This window comes from Apostichopus japonicus, chromosome 11, assembly GCF_037975245.1.
Source record: "Apostichopus japonicus isolate 1M-3 chromosome 11, ASM3797524v1, whole genome shotgun sequence".
NCBI lineage: Eukaryota > Metazoa > Echinodermata > Holothuroidea > Aspidochirotida > Stichopodidae > Apostichopus > Apostichopus japonicus.
In genome coordinates this window covers 4791329-4811142 of record NC_092571.1, presented here as the reverse complement: position 1 = coordinate 4811142, position 19814 = coordinate 4791329, and the positions used below count along the sequence as shown (strand labels likewise).

The 19814-nt window shown below is 37.2% G+C and overlaps 1 protein-coding gene across 9 annotated transcripts in view; it reads right to left on the bottom strand.

The window, feature by feature from the left end:
- Positions 1-19814, bottom strand: part of LOC139975631 (uncharacterized) — a 101737-nt gene that overhangs the window by 40237 nt on the left and 41686 nt on the right. For 8 of the 9 annotated variants that reach the window (XM_071983692.1, XM_071983694.1, XM_071983697.1 and 5 more), the window contains exons 6-8: positions 17321-17414; positions 15988-16011; positions 174-249 (exon numbers count right to left, since the gene is read on the bottom strand). In XM_071983692.1, coding sequence (XP_071839793.1) covers positions 174-249; positions 15988-16011; positions 17321-17414 — 194 coding nt within the window. The remainder of the gene's footprint in view (positions 1-173; positions 250-15987; positions 16012-17320; positions 17415-19814) is intronic. The other variant, XM_071983693.1, reaches the window with a different exon arrangement.

Sequence of the window (19814 nt, the reverse complement as noted above, 5' to 3'; positions counted from 1 at the left end):
AATTTAATTGCTCTAATTGAACGGACAACTAACTTCTACTCTGAATAGTATAAGTTAGGCAACTTTATGACTCCATGATTTAGAGCATCTAACACTACCACTGCAGGATCACCCCAACACTCCTTAGTTTTATCTCCAAAGTACTGGTCCAGATTTATTTAAAACTATCTTACATTGTTGCTTCCACCTGTCCACCTTCCCCAACCTCTTCAAAGTCAGTGGAATCAGAGAAGTCATCATCGTAGTTGTCTGAGATAAAGAGAAATATTTTAAGAGAGTTAGCGCACCAGAGGAGACTACTCTCTACATTCCAACATCAACATATATACTTTTTAAATTTTTCATATTTCAATAAATTAAATTATTAAGTACTTACCACTTTCACTGAACAAGGAGAGGCTATCACCATAAGTCATAATCACTTTCCCTGAACTAGGAGAGGCTATGACCATAAATAATAATCACTTTCCCTGAACTAGGAGAGGCTATCACCTTAAGTAATAATCACTTTCACTGAACTAGGAGAGGCTATCACCATAAGTAATATAATAATAAGGCTACAGTACCGTCCAGATTAAATCGTCCGTGGCATCGTGTATCGTGATGCCCTTATCTTTTTCTATCGTTTTCTATCATGAAACCTGACTACTGTAAATTTAAAAAATGCTTATCGTTAAATACTGGCGTCAAAAAATACATTTCGTATTTATTCCAATAAAGATCCACAAAGGATAAAAATGCGAAGTACAGCTTACTAAATAGAACTGAAACTGCATGTACAGTACATGGTCATTTTAAGTATCCAAATACTATACAAAGAGATCGAGTTCACCGAAACACCCCTTTTCCCTACCACCTGAGGAAAAGCGTCTTTTATAAATTATAGTACCATACAGTACTTTACATTTGATACAAAAGTAACATCTACAACAACTTCCCAAAATTTGTATGTGTCGCAATAGGTTAAGTTTTAACCGCACAGTACCATTAATAATTTGCATATTACATCAAAAGTTACACTCGGGTGTCCAGATGGCGGGAAAATGTACAATCATGTACAATTTGTTGTGTCGTTCCCACGGTGCAATGAACTCGGGCAAGTTGCCAAGTTCGAATGTTGTTGACCTACTTATGTTCCGTAAACAATGTCAATGGGAATTATGTGTGTAAAAACTCGTGTTTTTCCACGTGTTATATATATAGAAGTTTTACGTAAGCGGAGTGAATTTCGGGGCGGCTCGTTGATTGTGAGGAAGCACTTATCTAAGCATCAATATTTGTGCAATATATCGTACGGTTTTTCTTCAGAAAATATTTTTGACTAGTAATTTCTCAATGTATTAAGAAGGGTGACATACCCTATGTTCCGACGTCTCTATGTTCCGACGTCTCTTTCAGTTCCGACAATTTTTTTGGACTCTAACTTTTTTAACCCAATTTTTTTCTGGGGGGGGGCTCAATTTTGTTAGACCCAAATTCTGTCTGACTAATTTTTTGGGGGACTCATTTTTTTTTGGACCCAAATTTCGTCTGGCTTAAGTTATTTTTTTGGGGGGACTCAATTTTTTTGGACCCAAATTTTCTTTGTGAAATCAACTTTGTTAGACCCAAATTTTGTCTCACTAACTATTTATTAGGGGGGACTCATTTTTTTCCAACCCAATTTTTTAGGGGGGACTTTTTCCGGCCAAATTTTTCTTGGGGGGACTCAATTTTATTTGGACCCAATTTTTTTTTGTGGAATCAACTTTTTTGGACCCACAATTTTCCTGACCTGATTTGTTTGGGGGCACTCATTTTTTTTGGATGCGCCAAATTTTTTTTACGAAACAAAAAATAAAAGGGCCCAAAGTTTTTTATGACCCAAATAGTGCTTGTCCGAAAAAAATTGGTCAACAAAAATTTTAGAGTAAAAAAAATTTGTGTCATCAAAATATATTGGTCTAAAAAATATGCGTCTTAAAAAAAATTTGGTCCGAAAACATATTGGTCAAAAATATTGGAAAATTCTTAAGAGGTTCGTGATCAACTTTACCGTATCTAGTACTTTCAGAAAATAAGGTTGCTACCATACAAAACTGTCCGGCCAAAAGCAATTAAATGACTTTATGACATTTAAATAAAAAAAAAAGCTTCTAACAGAAGTAATGACCTATTTTGTATAATTTTTAATGTGCGTGTCAATACGGGTTGCCATCAGGATCATATCGATTACTGATGCTATGCAAAAGAAACTGCTTATTTGAGCATATCATATGGCCGGACGGTGAAAAAGCTACTGTAGGCCTATATTCAGCGTTACAATGCATATTAACCCTATCGTAACATTTGGGACGATTTGCTAGTGCAATTAAAGCCTAGGCTAATATTCTTGCATACAAGAAGTTCAGAACGAATGTTTTGTTCGAATAGAAAATATTTTGCGACCGCTGTTTTTTTTTAAAGAAGGGGTTTGTATGAAGGAGTTTGGATGAGTAGGCCTACAGTGTGTTCATTAGTCCTATCATGCTAGTTTTGCGATTATGAAACTTGTATGTCGATTGACACTTAATTTTGGCAAACCAAACTTTTTGATCAGAATTTGCAATAAATCTATTGCAAATTGCGTTGAATTGATGATTTCATCTACTGCGGGAAGAAGCCTACCCCAATTCTTTCAAATCACGATGAAACGATCGATCGTTCTGCAACATGATTCACGCTATAACGATAACATTACGATAGTATAAAGTGCCAGTGAAATGATAAACACACCATCACAATATTACGACCAAGATGCGACGCCCGACATTACGTTAGGTACTTGCTATAGGCGTAATGGAAACGATATCACGATAGACTCCTCGAGTCTCCTCATATTTTGTCACGATACACGATGCCACGGCCGATTTAATCTGGGCGGTACTGTATCACCATAAGTACTTATCACTTTCACTGAACTAGGAGAGGCTATCACCATAAGTAATTATCACTTTCACTACTGTCTTGAGGTTACACATGTTACTCCCTACAGATGGTAGGTTATGCAATAAGCAACCCTCACAAATGAAGTAGAGTGGTAAATAAAAAGGTTTATGACATAAATGTGAAGTAATTTTGTAGATCCAAAATGCTACATTCCATCAAGTTATACGTTGATAGTGTTCAAGAAAAGAAGCCCAGGCAGCTGTTGTGATCCAAGCTTTGTGTACGTGCATTAAGAACATTAATGAAGTGGGTATAGTGAGTACCCCACAAAATTATACCATGCGTGTGTATGCTCTACTTACTGTACATGTACTCATGATGCATAATGGAACGAATAACAAAAATACGACCCTTCCATTTATTACTTGCCATATAAGGAAAATTTAAAACCATATCTGAAGTGGATCGATGTATTTTTGTCCCAGTTCTGAAAGACAGCTGATGTCTTTATTTATAAGTCATAACCTGCATTCTAAATGGCTGTCAACCAAAATGAAATTCTTGCACAGTTGAGGATGTTAAGTACTTAAAACCTTAATACAGCCAGTCATGGTAAAGAAACCTCATGGGAGTGAAAAAATGTTCTTTTACAAGAAATAGATTTCAATGAAAATGATTTTCATGATTTGATGTAAAAGGAGTTTACATCATGTTTCAACTTAACATAAATTCTGCCATACTGGATGTACAGTACGGTATTATGATTGAGCTTCACACAGCTTCAAGCATTGACTTTGGTTATTGTCGATATAATTAGATGCTAAAACTTCATAACAATGCAGCTTTGTCCTGTTTATTTTCATTTCCCTTTGAATAAAGTGACACAGCCCAGTTCCAAATTTATTTTTGTATATAAGTAATAGGATATTACAGTGTGTGGAACAAATGTTAGAAGTTGCAAGCTCTCCCTAAATTTACTCCCCAATCGTTGTTCCCCTGGTGAAAAAAATCCACAGACATTTATCGATTGTGACTGATTTGTTTGGATATAGCCTAGTTGGTCAATAACAGATGTACAAGCAAATCCAATAAAACTGCTTTTATTATGAACTCTGTCAACATTTCCTTCTTGGATGATGAGTTTATCAACGATATCTCTCTGTACATCTCTCTGACCAATAGCTGACCTATGAAGCTCTACTTCCACTTACAACCTATCGGTGTCATAAGAACAAGATGTAACACAAATGTCTGACCATTGAAAACAATAAGTTTCAAAACTATGTTCATTAAAGGAAACCCACACATCAAATTTGTGATCATAAAAAAATTGAAACTCTTTATTATAATATGTACTTTCCACACATACACAAATTTCACTGTATTACAAAAAGAAATATAAACATTTTATAACTGAATTACTATTAAGGAACTTTTGATAAAATTAATCTGAAGAGCTATTTCCTTGACAACGCCACTCATAGATGTATTATATCTACATAGTATAAACGATACAAAAATTATTGCAATTAGATAATCAAGTACTCAGAAATTATAAAGCTTCTCAATCAATTTAAGTTAATTAAAGCTGTCATTTCCTGATTAAGTGACTGCATTAAAACTCTCTCTTGAAAATGGTTGTTTGCTCTGTGTCCTGTTTAACATATTTCTGCCTACTTGAATATGCATGGTACCTTAATTGGGTAAACAGGTTGTTCATGATACTATTATATATAACTGAAGTGCACTTACATTCACTTGTATTAACCTTCACACATGCTATGTGGTATGTACTAGAAAGACAGACATTAACAAGTCATCCTTTACTACCATAAAATACAAATGACCCCTCTTGACCCCTTGTTTCCTCTCTTCTTCACCAACCAACTTCCTTGATTATTATCCAAACATTTGCAGATAGGCAACGTGGAAGCGAATTTTAGGACATCAAGAATGTTTTACTTAATTTGCACCTAATTAACATCCAATGCCTGGGTTGCTAATTGCAGTACACAAATATTTGTATGTTAACTCACAGCGTGGTGAGTATGTTTTATCATATACAGTATTATCATACTAGCCTAGAAACAATGAATAACATAATAATAAAGTATCACTCTTCTAATGATCTGCTTTAGTATAATTCTTTAATGAAGTCTACAGACAGTTTAAGGAAAAAGAGCTTTACAGTTACTTCATCAAAGTGCAAGTGAATATGTAAGAAACATGAAGACTTCTTTTGACACAGAACTTATGTACTTGTATAACCAGAGGGCAAACTGCCCATTGCTCAACAGAGGCTTTAAAAGTAGGACACACAGCTTATGGTAAAATCTGAACCAAACAGATAACCTGACTTTATGTAGCTCACAGTGGTTACTTACAATATACAAACATTAAAACCAGCATGAAAATAGCAATATCTGCCACACATCTGACAACACACATCTGACAAGGATGTTTAATTACCATGTCTGCTAGTATTAGAGTCACATGTAGAGTCACATTCAGTATAATTGTGGCACATGTCTGCCAAGGGTCAAGTTGAAATGATATAGTTTTTAGTTATTACCTCAGTTTTGTCAGACCAATACTACCTAAACTTTAGAAACAAAGTTAAACTCTCTGCTGGAGAAGAAACTGCCAAGGAGTGAAACCAGAGGGAAACCCCTCCCAGCGGTTACTTGCCTTCAAGTAGGTTACATATGCAGCACAAGAGTAGTTTGCAAGCTAATAACCCAGGCTGAATTTCATACTGCATGTACCTAAGTCAACCTTTGACCTCCACCTAAAACAGCAAGGAGGTTCTACTACATATGGGGAAGTCATATCAGCATACGTTTCACATCTTCATTGAGAACTGACCTTTAGAAATTACTGCAAACCTTAAATGAGCTTCCACCAAATTGTTCAGTAATTTTACTAATCATTTGGGTAATCTACCATGCATATATAATCTCTCTATGAAGGTTAAGTTCTCAAGATAATTTACTTTTGATATCTTGACAAATTGATGTTTGGACCTCTGCTGACCCCAAATGACCTTTGACCTCCACCAAAATACAAGAGTTCTTATACTTAATATTAGAAAGACACATGCCATATATAAGCTATGTGATTAACCTATCTTGGTTTATCATGTTTACAAGGTTTGTGATTATAAGGCTTTAGAGAGTGTGAACTTTGATGACCCCAAATGACCTTCGACATCCACCCAAAACAACAGGGTTCTTGTACTAGTCATGGGGAAGCAACATGCCAAATATGAGAATTGAAGAGGTTACCCATCTTGAGATATTGTGTTTACAAGCTAAGGCGTCACATACACACGCACACAGAGGCATGACTGCAAATATCTAACACCTGTCCACATATATGGCAACTTTAAACTACATAGGAAATAAGCAGGAGGTGTTTTAGTATGGCAGATTAGTGTATAATGCTGCTGCTGTTACACATGAATACATTACGACAAAATCTTAGGATTCAGATTTCACTTGAGCCAAGCAAGTGCTAGTTCAAGCTCAGTCATATCTCTCAGCCACTTTCTTCTAGCATGTTATTTGCAGAAGCAAACTTATCCCCTTCTTTTGTATGCTTGTAATGAGTACATTCACAGAACCAAGATCTACTTTCCGGAATGAAAATAGAAATCAAACACATACTTCACTGGTCAATATCATCACATTCTGCCTATGTGTAATGAAAATGGATAAACAAACTGGAAAATAAAGCTATTTAAATGGTAAAATTGGACTAACTGCTTCCATAGAGATGACATCTGAGATAGCAGACACTGTTGTAGTGTATTGGTAACAGAATTTAAAAGGAACATTTTGAAAGGGCACAGAATGTTTTTTTCCGTTTCAAAATGCAAGACACTGCAAATAACTTCCAAATCTCCTGAGTGTATTTTCTGTGCTATCAATCTTGTTTTGGACTAAATATTATCTGGGATAAACCTTGCACTGATGTTTAATTTAATACAAACTTTCTCCTGGGTCCTATAGCTACAGTACACATAGCAAAGAGTTTGTTTATTTGCTTTATTTTGAGCAAAGGGCCTAACAAGAATACACACATTGCGGTCACGTTAAATATAAAATATTAAGTCTTGGCTGTACTGCAACCTTTACAAAGTGCAAGTAAATGTAATAAGTTAGGTGAACATGCACAAAATACCAAACTAGGAGATATACTTTTGGTTTCTCTATTGGATTGACAAATGATGCAATTAACTGAAAATTAACCATTCAGCTAAAAGGAAGTGGGGATCATTAAACATTTACAGGGTAATAAACATAAAAAACCTAATTGTTTTCAATATGTTATATATACATGGGCGTCAGCAGGTTTCAGAAAGTGGGGGGGACACTATACTATCTAAGCGGAGCGCCACCATTGGTTGGCGCGTAGCGTACCAGAAAATTTTGGGTACATAAGACCCCCTAGATCGCAGGAGACGGCCTTCCTGAGTCGTTTTTAGTTACATCAGAACCAGATCTGTGAGGAGAAATTTTGTCTCACAAAACTAAATTCCGACAGAAAGTACTGGTAGAAAGATGCCGTTCTGACACCAAGGGAAACGAATTACACAGCGTCCATCTCAAACGAAATATTTTCGGTAGTTTGGTATTATATAATACCCTGCATACAGGCAGAATACTGTCTGTAGGGCCTAAAATATATGATATTACCTTCCTGGTGGGGTCTTCGACTTGTTTTCAAGTTGAAATGCGTCGTTTTCTCTGATTCACAGTGTAGGGCAAGGGGAATTCCATTTCTGACAAGAAGGGGTGCTTCCACAAAACACTCTAAAACATCGTTCAAACATCGCACAAACTTTTATCAGAGGTCTCGGACGAAGCGGGGAGGGTGAATATCGGAGGAAGGGGGATAAAGGGCCAAGCACTGTTCTAATTTCCAGTGCAATTTATTGATAATGATTCTTAAGTTAGATTCTACTTGAATCAGCTCAGCAATTGTGATAGAAAATCGCGCATATGCATGTGATTTTTTTAATAACTGCTCTGAAAAGTGGGGGGGACAAATGATATGATATCCCCTCCACTTTTGAAAGTGGGGGGACATGTCCCCCCGTCCCCCACCTGTTGACGCCCATGTATATATATTATAAAGTAATTCTATCATTAGTTGTTTCTCTTTAGTACTATAAAACACACCTATCAATGGTATCTATAGAAGTACAAAACTGACAAAGGAAGCTGAAGTCTATATTTGTTAAAGTAGGTTAAATTAGATAATTCATCATGCAAACAGGACTCAGCGACATGCATATTAAAAATGCATGATGCAGGTTACTAACTCTTACATGTTCAAACAAAATTTCAATTTAGAGAGTTAAATAGAAAAATGCAAACAAGTCTATTCAGGGAGAGGCAGTCACAAACACTGATTTAATAAAGGATTTAAGACAGAGCAGCAAACATTACTTAAATGCAAATGCCGTCCCTTTTTATAGTGGACTAATAGTGGGAACAAATATCTCCACTTTTAAGGATTAAACAGTAGGTACACACATCATCCAATGTGGAGGATGAACAAATGGCTACAAACAACATCTTCTTAGAATACTGCCACTGGGAATAAAAACAACTTCTACTTGGAAGATATAGTTATAATTGTGCTGCAATAAGAGTATCCACAACATAATACAAATACCATAACTTTGTTACAAGAACCATCAATTTAGAGGGTTTAAATGAGGAGTGCAATGTTACAGTATATAACTTTTCCACAGTACTTAGTATAAGTTTGCGGCTGACTGACCGGAAATGAAATGGCATTGCTAAATATATATGCTGTCAGAATGAACCAACATATATTTGTATGGACATCTGTTACAGGGATATCAAAAGATGCATTACTGAACCACAGAATGTAAAACAAATATTAATATGAAATTGTACAAAGTAGCTGCTGAGAAAATGTTCAACATACCATCAAACTGTCCTGATGACGATGAAATCTTGCTGCCTATTAAAGGTATGTGCACAAAACATTATCAGGGTAAGAGATATAACCAAAGCCATGCTCAGCAAGTATTAATGTTTATTTGGAAGTAAGCATAGGTACATGTTCAATATATGCTTTGAACACCATCTGGAATTGTCTTCTAAATTGTAAAAAAAACCCTACAAAATGAGTTTCAACTTTACGTTTCGACGTCTTGATGTGTTAAATAATTAGCCATTCAGCGTCTCCCACATGTGTGTCTGCCTAGTGTCATCAAATAGCAACCTTCCAAACAGAGTAATAGAGTTTGGTATTAGCAGCAATCAAGTTTGAAATTTAAGAAGTTCACCCCACCCCCTTCCCAACATAGCCAGAAAGTGATGAGTTTATAATAGCCTAACTCGGACTAACTGCTGATCAATTTGCTGATGCAGAGGGCGTGTGAGAGGGTGGGTGTGATGGTAGGGGCTGTGAGAGGGTGGATGATGATGGCAGAGGATGGATATGATGATGGTAGGGGCTGTGACAGGATGGATGATGATGACGATAGGGGCTGTGAGAGGATGGATGATGATGGTAGGGGCTGTGAGAGGATGGGTGATGATGGTAGGGGCTGTGACAGGATGGATGATGATGATGGTAGAGGCTGTGACAGGATGGATGATGATGATGATGATGATGATGATGATGATGATGATGATGATGATGATGATGATGATGATGATGATGATGATGATGATGGTAGAGGCTGTGACAGGATGGATGATGATGGTAGGGGTTGTGAGAGGATGGATGATGATAGTAGGGGCTGTGAGAGGATGGATGATGATGGTAGGGGCTGTGAGAGGATGGATGATGATGGTAGGGGCTGTGACAGGATGGATGATGATGGTAGGGACTGTGACAGGATGGATGATGATGATGGTAGGGGCTGTGACAGGATGGATGATGATGGTAGGGGCTGTGAGAGGATGGATGACGATGGCAGGGGCTGTGAGAGGATGGATGACGATGGTAGGGGCTGTGAGAGGATGGATGATGGAGGTAGGGGCTGTGAGAGGATGGGTGATGGTGGTAGGGGCTGTGAGAGGATGGGTGATGGCGGTAGGGGCTGTGACAGGATGGATGATGATGGTAGGGGTAGCATGGGGCTTTGGATCAATGATTCCACTCAAGGTGTCCTACAGAATTCAATAATGAGACAACTATCTAGGGTGGATATGTGTGAAAAGTATCATTTGTTTAGTCATTTTACAACAATTGTAAAAGTTGTTCATCATATTTAATTTCCCTCTTCAGTTCTAATCTACTTTCCATTCCTTTATTTTTTTGATTATATCTTGACCCACTCACAAGGGGAGGGGGAGGAATATTTCTGACACCAGCCTATCTGGTCCAAATCTTCTTGTCAAGACTGTGCTTCGAAAATGGATATTCAAATCGCATGTGTAGTTAACTAGGGTTCTATTGTGTTACGTACAGCCATGGGAAATGTAGTTGAAGGTTTGGTCACTGTTGTAGGTATACTGTTTACGAGCATAGTTGGCACAGGATGATAACTTGTAAATTCATGAAAGCAACAAATTCACCAATTCAAACGAATTAAACATTGTCCAAACAAGCCTGATATTTGGACTTCACTGTTTAATCTGAGTCATGTAGAGGCTTTTTCTTGGGGTAGTAAGTTTCTCTGTTGACATCAGGTTGTGCAAGCAAAAAGAACAATAATCCACTAACTGAGAAACTGGTGAACCCAATACTTTGATCAAAGACAGAGTAATTCTGGAGGTGTTTACGGTAACAGAAGTAGCAACAGATCAAGCACAATAAACAAGGTCAAACAGTAACCAATGTCTTGACACTGAGTACAGTATGTGAACACACTGATTTCATCTGGATTAGACCGGTGTGAATACAAATGTGAACATAGTGTTTTGATCTCCACTGGACCAGCTTGAGTCCCATGCAGTGGAAAGAGGAATGGGGTAAACAATTAAAACTTGATTTCTTGGTTTTCTGCAGTCTGCATTTTGCTCAAAAGTTTTCAGTTAATAGAGAATTTTAGACCTGCATGTCAGCATACTTTTGAGACCCTTTTGTCTGATGTATGATCTTGTGAATGGAAGATTCACAGTAAGATAACTTAGCAGCTTAATGCAAAGGACAAAATGTTCAAATGTTAATCAGGATTTCAAGGTTAAGGCAAGGAAGAGGTAGTAAACATAAATAGGCACAAAAGCAGAATTCCTCTCAAAAGCAAGGAAGACCTGGTATATGTAAAGAGAGTGTACCCTGGAAATAGCAAATGGTGGTAGATAATTATGCAGAAAGAACAAAAGCCGAATATAAATAGAACACTTGCCTTTCTGTCAATGGTTCCTCTTAAAGTGCTAGCTACACAAAAGCAATTGCATATTAATATATTAAGTATATGAAAACCATTTTAAACAACCTGAAGAACTGTGACAATGGCTTTAGCAACTTATGTTATGTTAAGCCCAATCATGCATTTAATCATGATGTCTAAAAAAGCATTTTTGTTACTAAGAAACCATATTTGATACTAAAAATATCACACAAATCATAAGGATGTACATTTTGCCAAAAAATTATGACCCATTTGCAGAGATAGGGCAAACAAATAAAATACCATATTTTATGTGTTACATTACCACGATTCTACTGTTTGAGAATACTTCTAAGATACATCATTGCAATTCAAACATTTGAATGTTAAGTTGTCAAACCAAGTCTTGACAACTGTATGCTAGATATTGACGCTTACACTTTGAACGGGGCAACTTTTACAATTCATCTTACTGTACAGTGATGGTGTGCTAACTGTTCATTGAGGAGATCTACTGTCCATGCTCTTGATATTATTTTGTAGATACAACTCACTTCAGCAGGGGCGTATCCAGGGGGGGCGCAACAGGCGCGCGCCCCCCCTACTGGCCGTCACCAAAACAAAAAAAGTTTAGCAAAAAAAAAAAAAAAAATTGATGACGACCTTTATGTGAGATGTCGGTGATCGCTCAACCCCCCCCCCCCCCTCCCGTATGCTTTATTTTTTGTTTGCCAAAAAAAGGTTCTGGCGAAGTTCGGCGGCATAATAGTTATAGAAACATAGATGGTAATTGTGTTTGTATTATCACTATAAACACTAAGTGACATGCCAGCCATACTAAATTGTGCATTTTGTGTCCATATTTACTGGAAATGTTGCTTATTATTAAGGTCAAAAAATGGATCACATATGGCACCATTTTGCATTTCAGCCCTTCTTCGAAAGCAAAAATTGTCCACCCCTCCCCTTAGACCCATCCCCCAGGACGGCGATCATTCATGCCTGACGCCCCCCCTAGTGGAAAATCCTGGATACGCCCCTGCTTCAGGGAAAATAACTTGCCAAACACTGATGACTTGAAAGACAGGGAAGGTTTCAACATTGCAAGCTTTTAGGACATAAATGGCATTCCTCTACTGTAGTATCAATTGGTACCAGATATCCATTCTGATGTCCACATGTATCTAATTGTTAAATGTAATTAGATATGAAAATAAACAATGTGCACACAGTATAGATAGGACCTGTCAGTGTAAAGTGTAAGAAGAGGAAGAAAAGTGCACTTTCTAAATGAGAACACTTAAGTATCAAATCTGCAATCAATAGATAGTGCTCAAAAAGAACTGCTCACACGCTTTCCACATACAAAAACAAAATTAAATGCAAATTTTCGACCACCCATTGAGCAAGTCTTAAAATGTAATGTATATGAACTAGAGGATTATGGTAGCCGTAAGTGGCTGAATCATTAGGTTGTCTTTGATATCATTGGGTATAGTGTTTGATATCATTAAGTAGAGTCCTTGATATCCTTAGGTAGAGTAGTTGATATCATTAGGTAGAGTCTTTGATACCATTAGACAAGAGTTTTGTATCATTATGAATAGCGATTAATGTTATTAAATAAAATGTGAATAATATGTGGAGTGCCCATTATATCATTAGGTAGAGTAATACGTAGAATGATGTCCTGAACAAGAGTGATTGGCATCATATAATAGAGTGCCTATGATATCTCTAGGTAGAGTGATATGATTATTGACTAAGTAGAGTGTTTGACATCATCAAGTAGAGTCTTTTGATATCTTTAAGTAGAGTGTTTGATGTCATCAAGTAGAGTCTTTGATATCTTTAAGTAGAGTGTTTGATATCATCAAGAAGAGTCTTTTGATATCTTTAAGTAGAGTGTTTGATGTCATTAAGTAGAGTCTTTGATATCTTTAAGTAGAGTGTTTGATATCATCAAGAAGAGTCTTTTGATATCTTTAAGTAGAGTGTTTGATATCTTTAAGTAGAGTGTTTGATATCTTTAAGTAGAGTGTTTGATATCTTTAAGTAGAGTGTTTGATATCTTTAAGTAGAGTGTTTGATATCTTTAAGTAGAGTCTTTTGATATCTTTAAGTAGAGTGTTTGATATCTTTAAGTAGAGTGTTTGATATCTTTAAGTAGAGTGTTTGATATCTTTAAGTAGAGTGTTTGATATCTTTAAGTAGAGTGTTTGATATCTTTAAGTAGAGTGTTTGATGTCATCAACTAGAGTCTTTTGATATCTTTAAGTAGAGTGTTTGATATCTTTAAGTAGAGTGTTTGATATCTTTAAGTAGAGTGTTTGATATCTTTAAGTAGAGTGTTTGATATCTTTAAGTAGAGTGTTTGATATCTTTAAGTAGAGTCTTTTGATATCTTTAAGTAGAGTGTTTGATATCTTTAAGTAGAGTGTTTGATATCTTTAAGTAGAGTGTTTGATATCTTTAAGTAGAGTGTTTGATGTCATCAACTAGAGTCTTTTGATATCTTTAAGTAGAGTGTTTGATATCTTTAAGTAGAGTGTTTGATATCTTTAAGTAGAGTGTTTGATGTCATCAAGTAGAGTGTTTGATATCTTTAAGTAGAGTGTTTGATGTCATCAAGTAGAGTGTTTGATATCTTTAAGTAGAGTGTTTGATATCTTTAAGTAGTGTGTTTGATGTCATCAAGTAGAGTGTTTGATATCTTTAAGTAGAGTGTTTGATGTCATCAAGTAGAGTGTTTGATATCTTTAAGTAGAGTGTTTGATATCTTTAAGTAGAGTGTTTGATGTCATCAAGTAGAGTCTTTTGATATCTTTAAGTAGAGTGTTTGATATCTTTAAGTAGAGTGTTTGATGTCATTTAGTAGAAAGATTGATCATGACGATGGCTGCCAATAATATCAATACGAAGAAAATTGTACGGTATAGACATAATGGAGTGTGTTATATCATATTACATAGCAGTAAATATCAATAATGGAGTGTGTTATATCATATTACATAGCAGTAAATATCAATAATGGAGTGTGTTATATCATATTACATAGCAGTAAATATCAATATAGGAGACACACACCCCAACATCATCATTAACTTATGTGATAGAGATGTCATGAATAACTTCCCCAACAGCTAAGAAACATCTATATGGTAAATACCACAGATTTAGTGTTTTTTCACACACAAGGCTGAGGACTTGATCAAGTCTAAATATGACATCATCAAGCCACTTGTGCTTCAATTATTTCTTTGTTTATTACACACATTATTTTCTGTAATGGAGATAGGTAAAAATATTGAACCTCTTAATATGGCCTAACGATGGCTTTGGTTTCAGCATCACCACTGTTAAACATTCTACCTTGAAAATTATATGACAAAAAAACAAAGAGAAAGTAAACAATGTCATATCCTTGTGGCAATATGACATCACAGGTTTACAAAATGATAGCTCCCATACATGACTCTTAAACTAAGATATATCTACAAACAGAGATATATATGGGTGTTGTTCTTCACCATATATAACATATGAACCAAAGATGATGATTTGGGTTTGTGTACAGTACAGTATATATCATTATTTATGATATATATATATTATCAATCAATAGAGTATTTGGCATAATTATGTGACATGCTTGACATTAGCAGATTGCAATGACAGAACTGAGTAGTAAAACTTTCATTAACTGCAAGCTTGAATAAATCACTAACTGAAGTGTGTAATATTATAATGTTGAGTGTAATCTTTTGTGTTACATATAACTGTTCGTGATATGATTATGAAAGCATGGGTTGATTTCCTTAAGTACTAAGTAGGGACTCAATTAGATGTACATAGGGTGTTCTTTGTAAAAGCATTTATCTCATGAAGTTTCACCTAAAGGTGCAAATTGTACCTGCAATATTCACTCTCTATCACTAGCACATTGATTCTGTTAACAAACGTAGGTGGTACTGTATGCTCTACCTAAAAGGTCAAGCACTAGTTTCAATATGGTGTCTTTGTCATGTGTTCACTGATCTGTGGAATATTTGTTAACTTCAACTTTAGTAAACTGAGTTGAGTAAAATACACACTAGCAAATCAAGACTTGGGCATAGGACTGTTGCTTCCTTCGACGTGTTCATGTTCATAACACTGACAATATCACTAGACAGAATCAATGAGTTTATGATGCTTGCTGGAGACCATTCTTGTTCTGTTGGAACCCTACCTATCAAATTTAAAAGGATAATTTTAACAGTGTGATCCAGATACTCTAACTGCACCCGACTCTAGCTGACCCAACAAGACACTCCCGACCACTCCGTAGGAATGAGATCGAGACAGTCGTGGCCACATAGTAGTGTCTGAGTGCGATCGTAGGTTACCAAACACTAGCCCGACTCGACCTGACCAGACAGTTTAATCTTCTGCTCATCAGTCCATATTTGACCAATACCAACAACAATCCCAAACAAGTTATACCTAAGGGGAACCTACATACCAAATACAAAATGTACCCCACTTTTTCTTCTGAAGTTAAGTTTGCCACACACTCACAACCACAACCACACAACCACACTGCACACGCCATGGCATAGATTCCTTCTACCTTTGACAGGAAATCGAAAAGCTTGTGAAAGAAGGGTGGGAGTGTGTCCAACAAAAGATAACTTACAAAGAAACTATTTTTGTCTCTATGTTTACAACACAAGTAATCTGTGAAACATAACTTTGCTGCCAGTGATTTAACTTACATTCTGGTCCGTATATACTGGAACCTATCATAGAATTGAGAACACAACAAAATGATCATTTAAGCAAATGCAGAACAAGAACAAAGTTTTACCAACCTCCGAAGAAAGAAAGTGTGATTTCATGACGAAAAACATGTATTTACAATTTAATTTACTTAAAAAGTAAACAATTTAAAAGTCACCATGATGAGTTGAAACTGGTTTGACAAATTGAAACATAATATGTTAAAGAATGTATGTAGCGAGGTTGTTAGATGAGATTCAGTCTTCAGATCAGAGCATGCTCAAATATTTCACATATTCCAGAAAGAAAGTAAAGAACATTACTCTTCAATTCAATCAAACTATAACGGTACAAAGACTGTTTTGCTAAGATCCTGTCTGAGTTTCTCTGCCCTCACCCTTTCCATTTAATAACATATTGTTTATTTAAAAGAAGTGACATGTGAGGGGGCGGGTGGGGGTAATGCCACCCCCCTCTCCCATTGTCAGTCAGGCAATTTGTACACTTAGTCTAGGAAGAATTAAACGACTCCTCCCAGTGTACAGCACCCTTTTCAATCTCACATAAAAATTCAACAGTATTACTTAGCAAAACCTCATGCTTAGATCTAATGATAGACCATATAAAGTCTAAGTTTGCCTAAGAATCCACCATTTGACGTCTAAGCTTCTTAGTTTCAAGAGCGAGGACTTCCAGAGCCTCATACATGGAAGTCCCTTTATAAAATCATTCAATCCCCGCTGGCCCCTCCTATAAAGATTTACGCCCCTAGCTAAATCAGTCTGGGAAAATTTAAATCCCCCCGCCACCCCCCCCCCCCGCACCTTCGAAATAATGTGCAATATCAATGCTTCAAAGAGGAATGACAAAAATTGAGGCTATATTTATTGCTTTTATTGTTGTAACGTCCACAGTGTAGCCTAGCCTGTGTAAGAATGCGTTGACACTATCTATCTTATGTAAGTAATGATAAGGGACTTGAGTCTAGATGAGTGGCAGCCCCACAATCATGCCAATTGGATACACACGTTTATTGTAATTTTTGTAAAAAGTGGGAGCCACACTCACACCACCTAAATACACTAATATTGACTGTCCTTATTAATACCATCATTACTCCTAGCTGTGAAGATGTAGACCACACATTGGCACAGGTTAGTCCTCATTTATCTATCGACTTCAATTAAGCTTGTTGGAAGTATCCTAATTCATACTGCTCAGAGGAACAAGGTTTTAGAGGTCAGCACAGGTATAGGAAGAGGTGAAAAAGGGTTTTTAGAAGTCTGCAATCATAAAGCTTTACATAAAGGCAGCAAGAAACATCCTTACCATCATCCACATCTTGATACGTTTCTTCATCTTCGTGAGTGTCTATGATCCTGACTGGGGTCTCACCACCTTTTCTTTCAAAGTCGTAGTACATCTAAAGTAAAGAACAAATTAAGAGCCTAGGTAAGGGTTTCCAATTCTACAGACAAATCTCTCAAACAGGCATTCTACCATTTTACATCGATAACACATGTCATTTAATATCCTCTTTTCCATAAGTTTTCCACTTGCTCTTCTTTACTATCAGGGGCGTAGCCAGTATGTAGCACTGTAGGCCCGGGCCTACAGGGCGTAGCCAGTATGTAGAACTGTAGGCCCGGGCCTACAACTTTTTGGCCAAGTGATTTTTTTTTTTAAAACACCCATAATTCAAATCCATAAGCTTGCGGGACGAGTTTAAGAGTATAGACAGGAAAAACTATTGAAATGAACGTAGCAAGAATATGGCTAAATTAGATGACCTATTCTTCTGTCATCTAGGCTGTCATTTCTATCGCGTGCCGTTTCATTCAACACTCTACCCGCCGAAAAAGACTAAGATACGATCTTGCCAGTTTTTTAACATCTAGTTAAGACTTACCATGATTAACCATGCCAATAGCTTCGGCAACTGCTGAAAGGTCTTTAAGCGCAATGCGCAGAATAAAAAAACTACATGCGTAGTTTAAAAAAACTATACAATGAATGAAGAGAGACTCAACGGTTTGGCACTCATGCACATCCACCAGTGTCGTAACCAGGGGGCGTGGGGGCGACAGCCCCCATGAAAGCTTGTCGCCCCCCAGTCGCCCTCCCACTGGGATTTTGGGTGTCGAAAAAATTACATGTGCGAAAAATATATCATTGGTCTGAATGGTCTCGAATCTCCATAATGACCACTCATGAACGACCCTTCGACCGCAGTCGCACATGCAGTCGCGGCGGACATTTTGTGGCATTGTTCCTATAGGCCTATATCTGAGGCCCTGGGGTCATTCCTTGACCGACTTGGTGCAATATAATGTGCCCATTTCAAAGTAAATTTATTAACAGATTGTTAGTTGTCATGGGTTTGAACAAATGAGGGGTATTCTATCCTGAAACATAGGCAAAATGGGGCCAGGGTTTCCAGTTCGCCGCATCATTTGTCAACTTGCACTGGGTTCTAATGTTGATGTCAATTGGAATCGCTAATAACAGAAATAATCCACCAAAAATTAAGGCCGCATGAACTTATTGCAGATTTCCTGAGTGACAAATTGGTAATTTTCTCCCGAAATTACGCAACTAGATGGCTGCTATCCAGCCTGGCAAGTGCCATCTCCAGCGATCTGGCAGATATTGAAATCTGAAATTTTCTTGCTACGCTGCACGCCAACTGATGGTGGAGCTCTGCTTAGATAGTACTTGCGGCCGGAATACTCGAATCAATTACGTCCCCCCCCCCACGTTTCAAATCGGATTGACGCCCCTGTTTACAAGGCTTGGGAAGTGTCATTTCCGTCGATCTAGGAGGCCTTTTAGCTAAAAAATTTAGGTATGCTGCGCGCCAACTCATGGTGGCGCTCCGCTTAGATAGTAACAAGACGCCCTCCCATGAAATGGTCAAGCCACCCAGCGCCCACCCCCCTTGAAAAAAATTCTGGCTACTCCACTGACATCCACAGAGACTTTGCAATTGTCGTTGATGCTGTGCTGAAGAAATTTGCATTAGATGGCAATCGTCGGATAGCTCTCGCCTTCTCTTATTAGGCTAACTTAAACATTTACTAGTTACAGTTGTATCAAAGACAATTACTGGCTATAGTTGTATCAAAGACATTTCTGGCCTATCTTTGTATCTACAAGTATCAGAAGTTGAAAAGTAAGACTACTCTGTACATGTACCTTGCTAATTTTAAATACATTATGTAGTATTGCATTACGTACTATTTTAACTCGTTTGTTTTTGGGTTTAAAGGTGATATTGAATGAGGTGTCTCAAGTTAGCATGAGGCCAGGGAACCAGAATGAACACTCGGGAAGGGCCGTTTCCGGCCATCTGGGGGTTTGTAAAACCAAAAATTTTCTTATACGCTCCGCGCCAACCGATGGTGGCGCTCCGCTCAGATAGTCGTGCCTACAACTTTGAAAATCCTGGCTACGCCCCTGACTATGGTTGTTGATTAGACTGTGAGTTGCTCATAGTCCATCGGGGCAGGCTCGATATTGTTCACTGTCGTTGCACATATTTAGTACCAAGGTTTGATCACATATTATGGTGTGTTTTCATATGCTAATTACAATTCTCGATGTTGGATGGTTCGGGAAGCGTTATCTTAAGAGTAAACAGCAGTTTAAGACGGACTCATTTAGTCCGCTTTGCGTTGTTAGGACTTCTCCGAACGCAGCAATTTTTCAGTCAAGAGCCAATCAAAATCCTTATTGTATGGCATGTGATATGTCAGCTGATACAGAAACTGCTCGGCTCGGAGTGATGTATATGCACAGACTTTGTGTATGTAACGTTTGTACG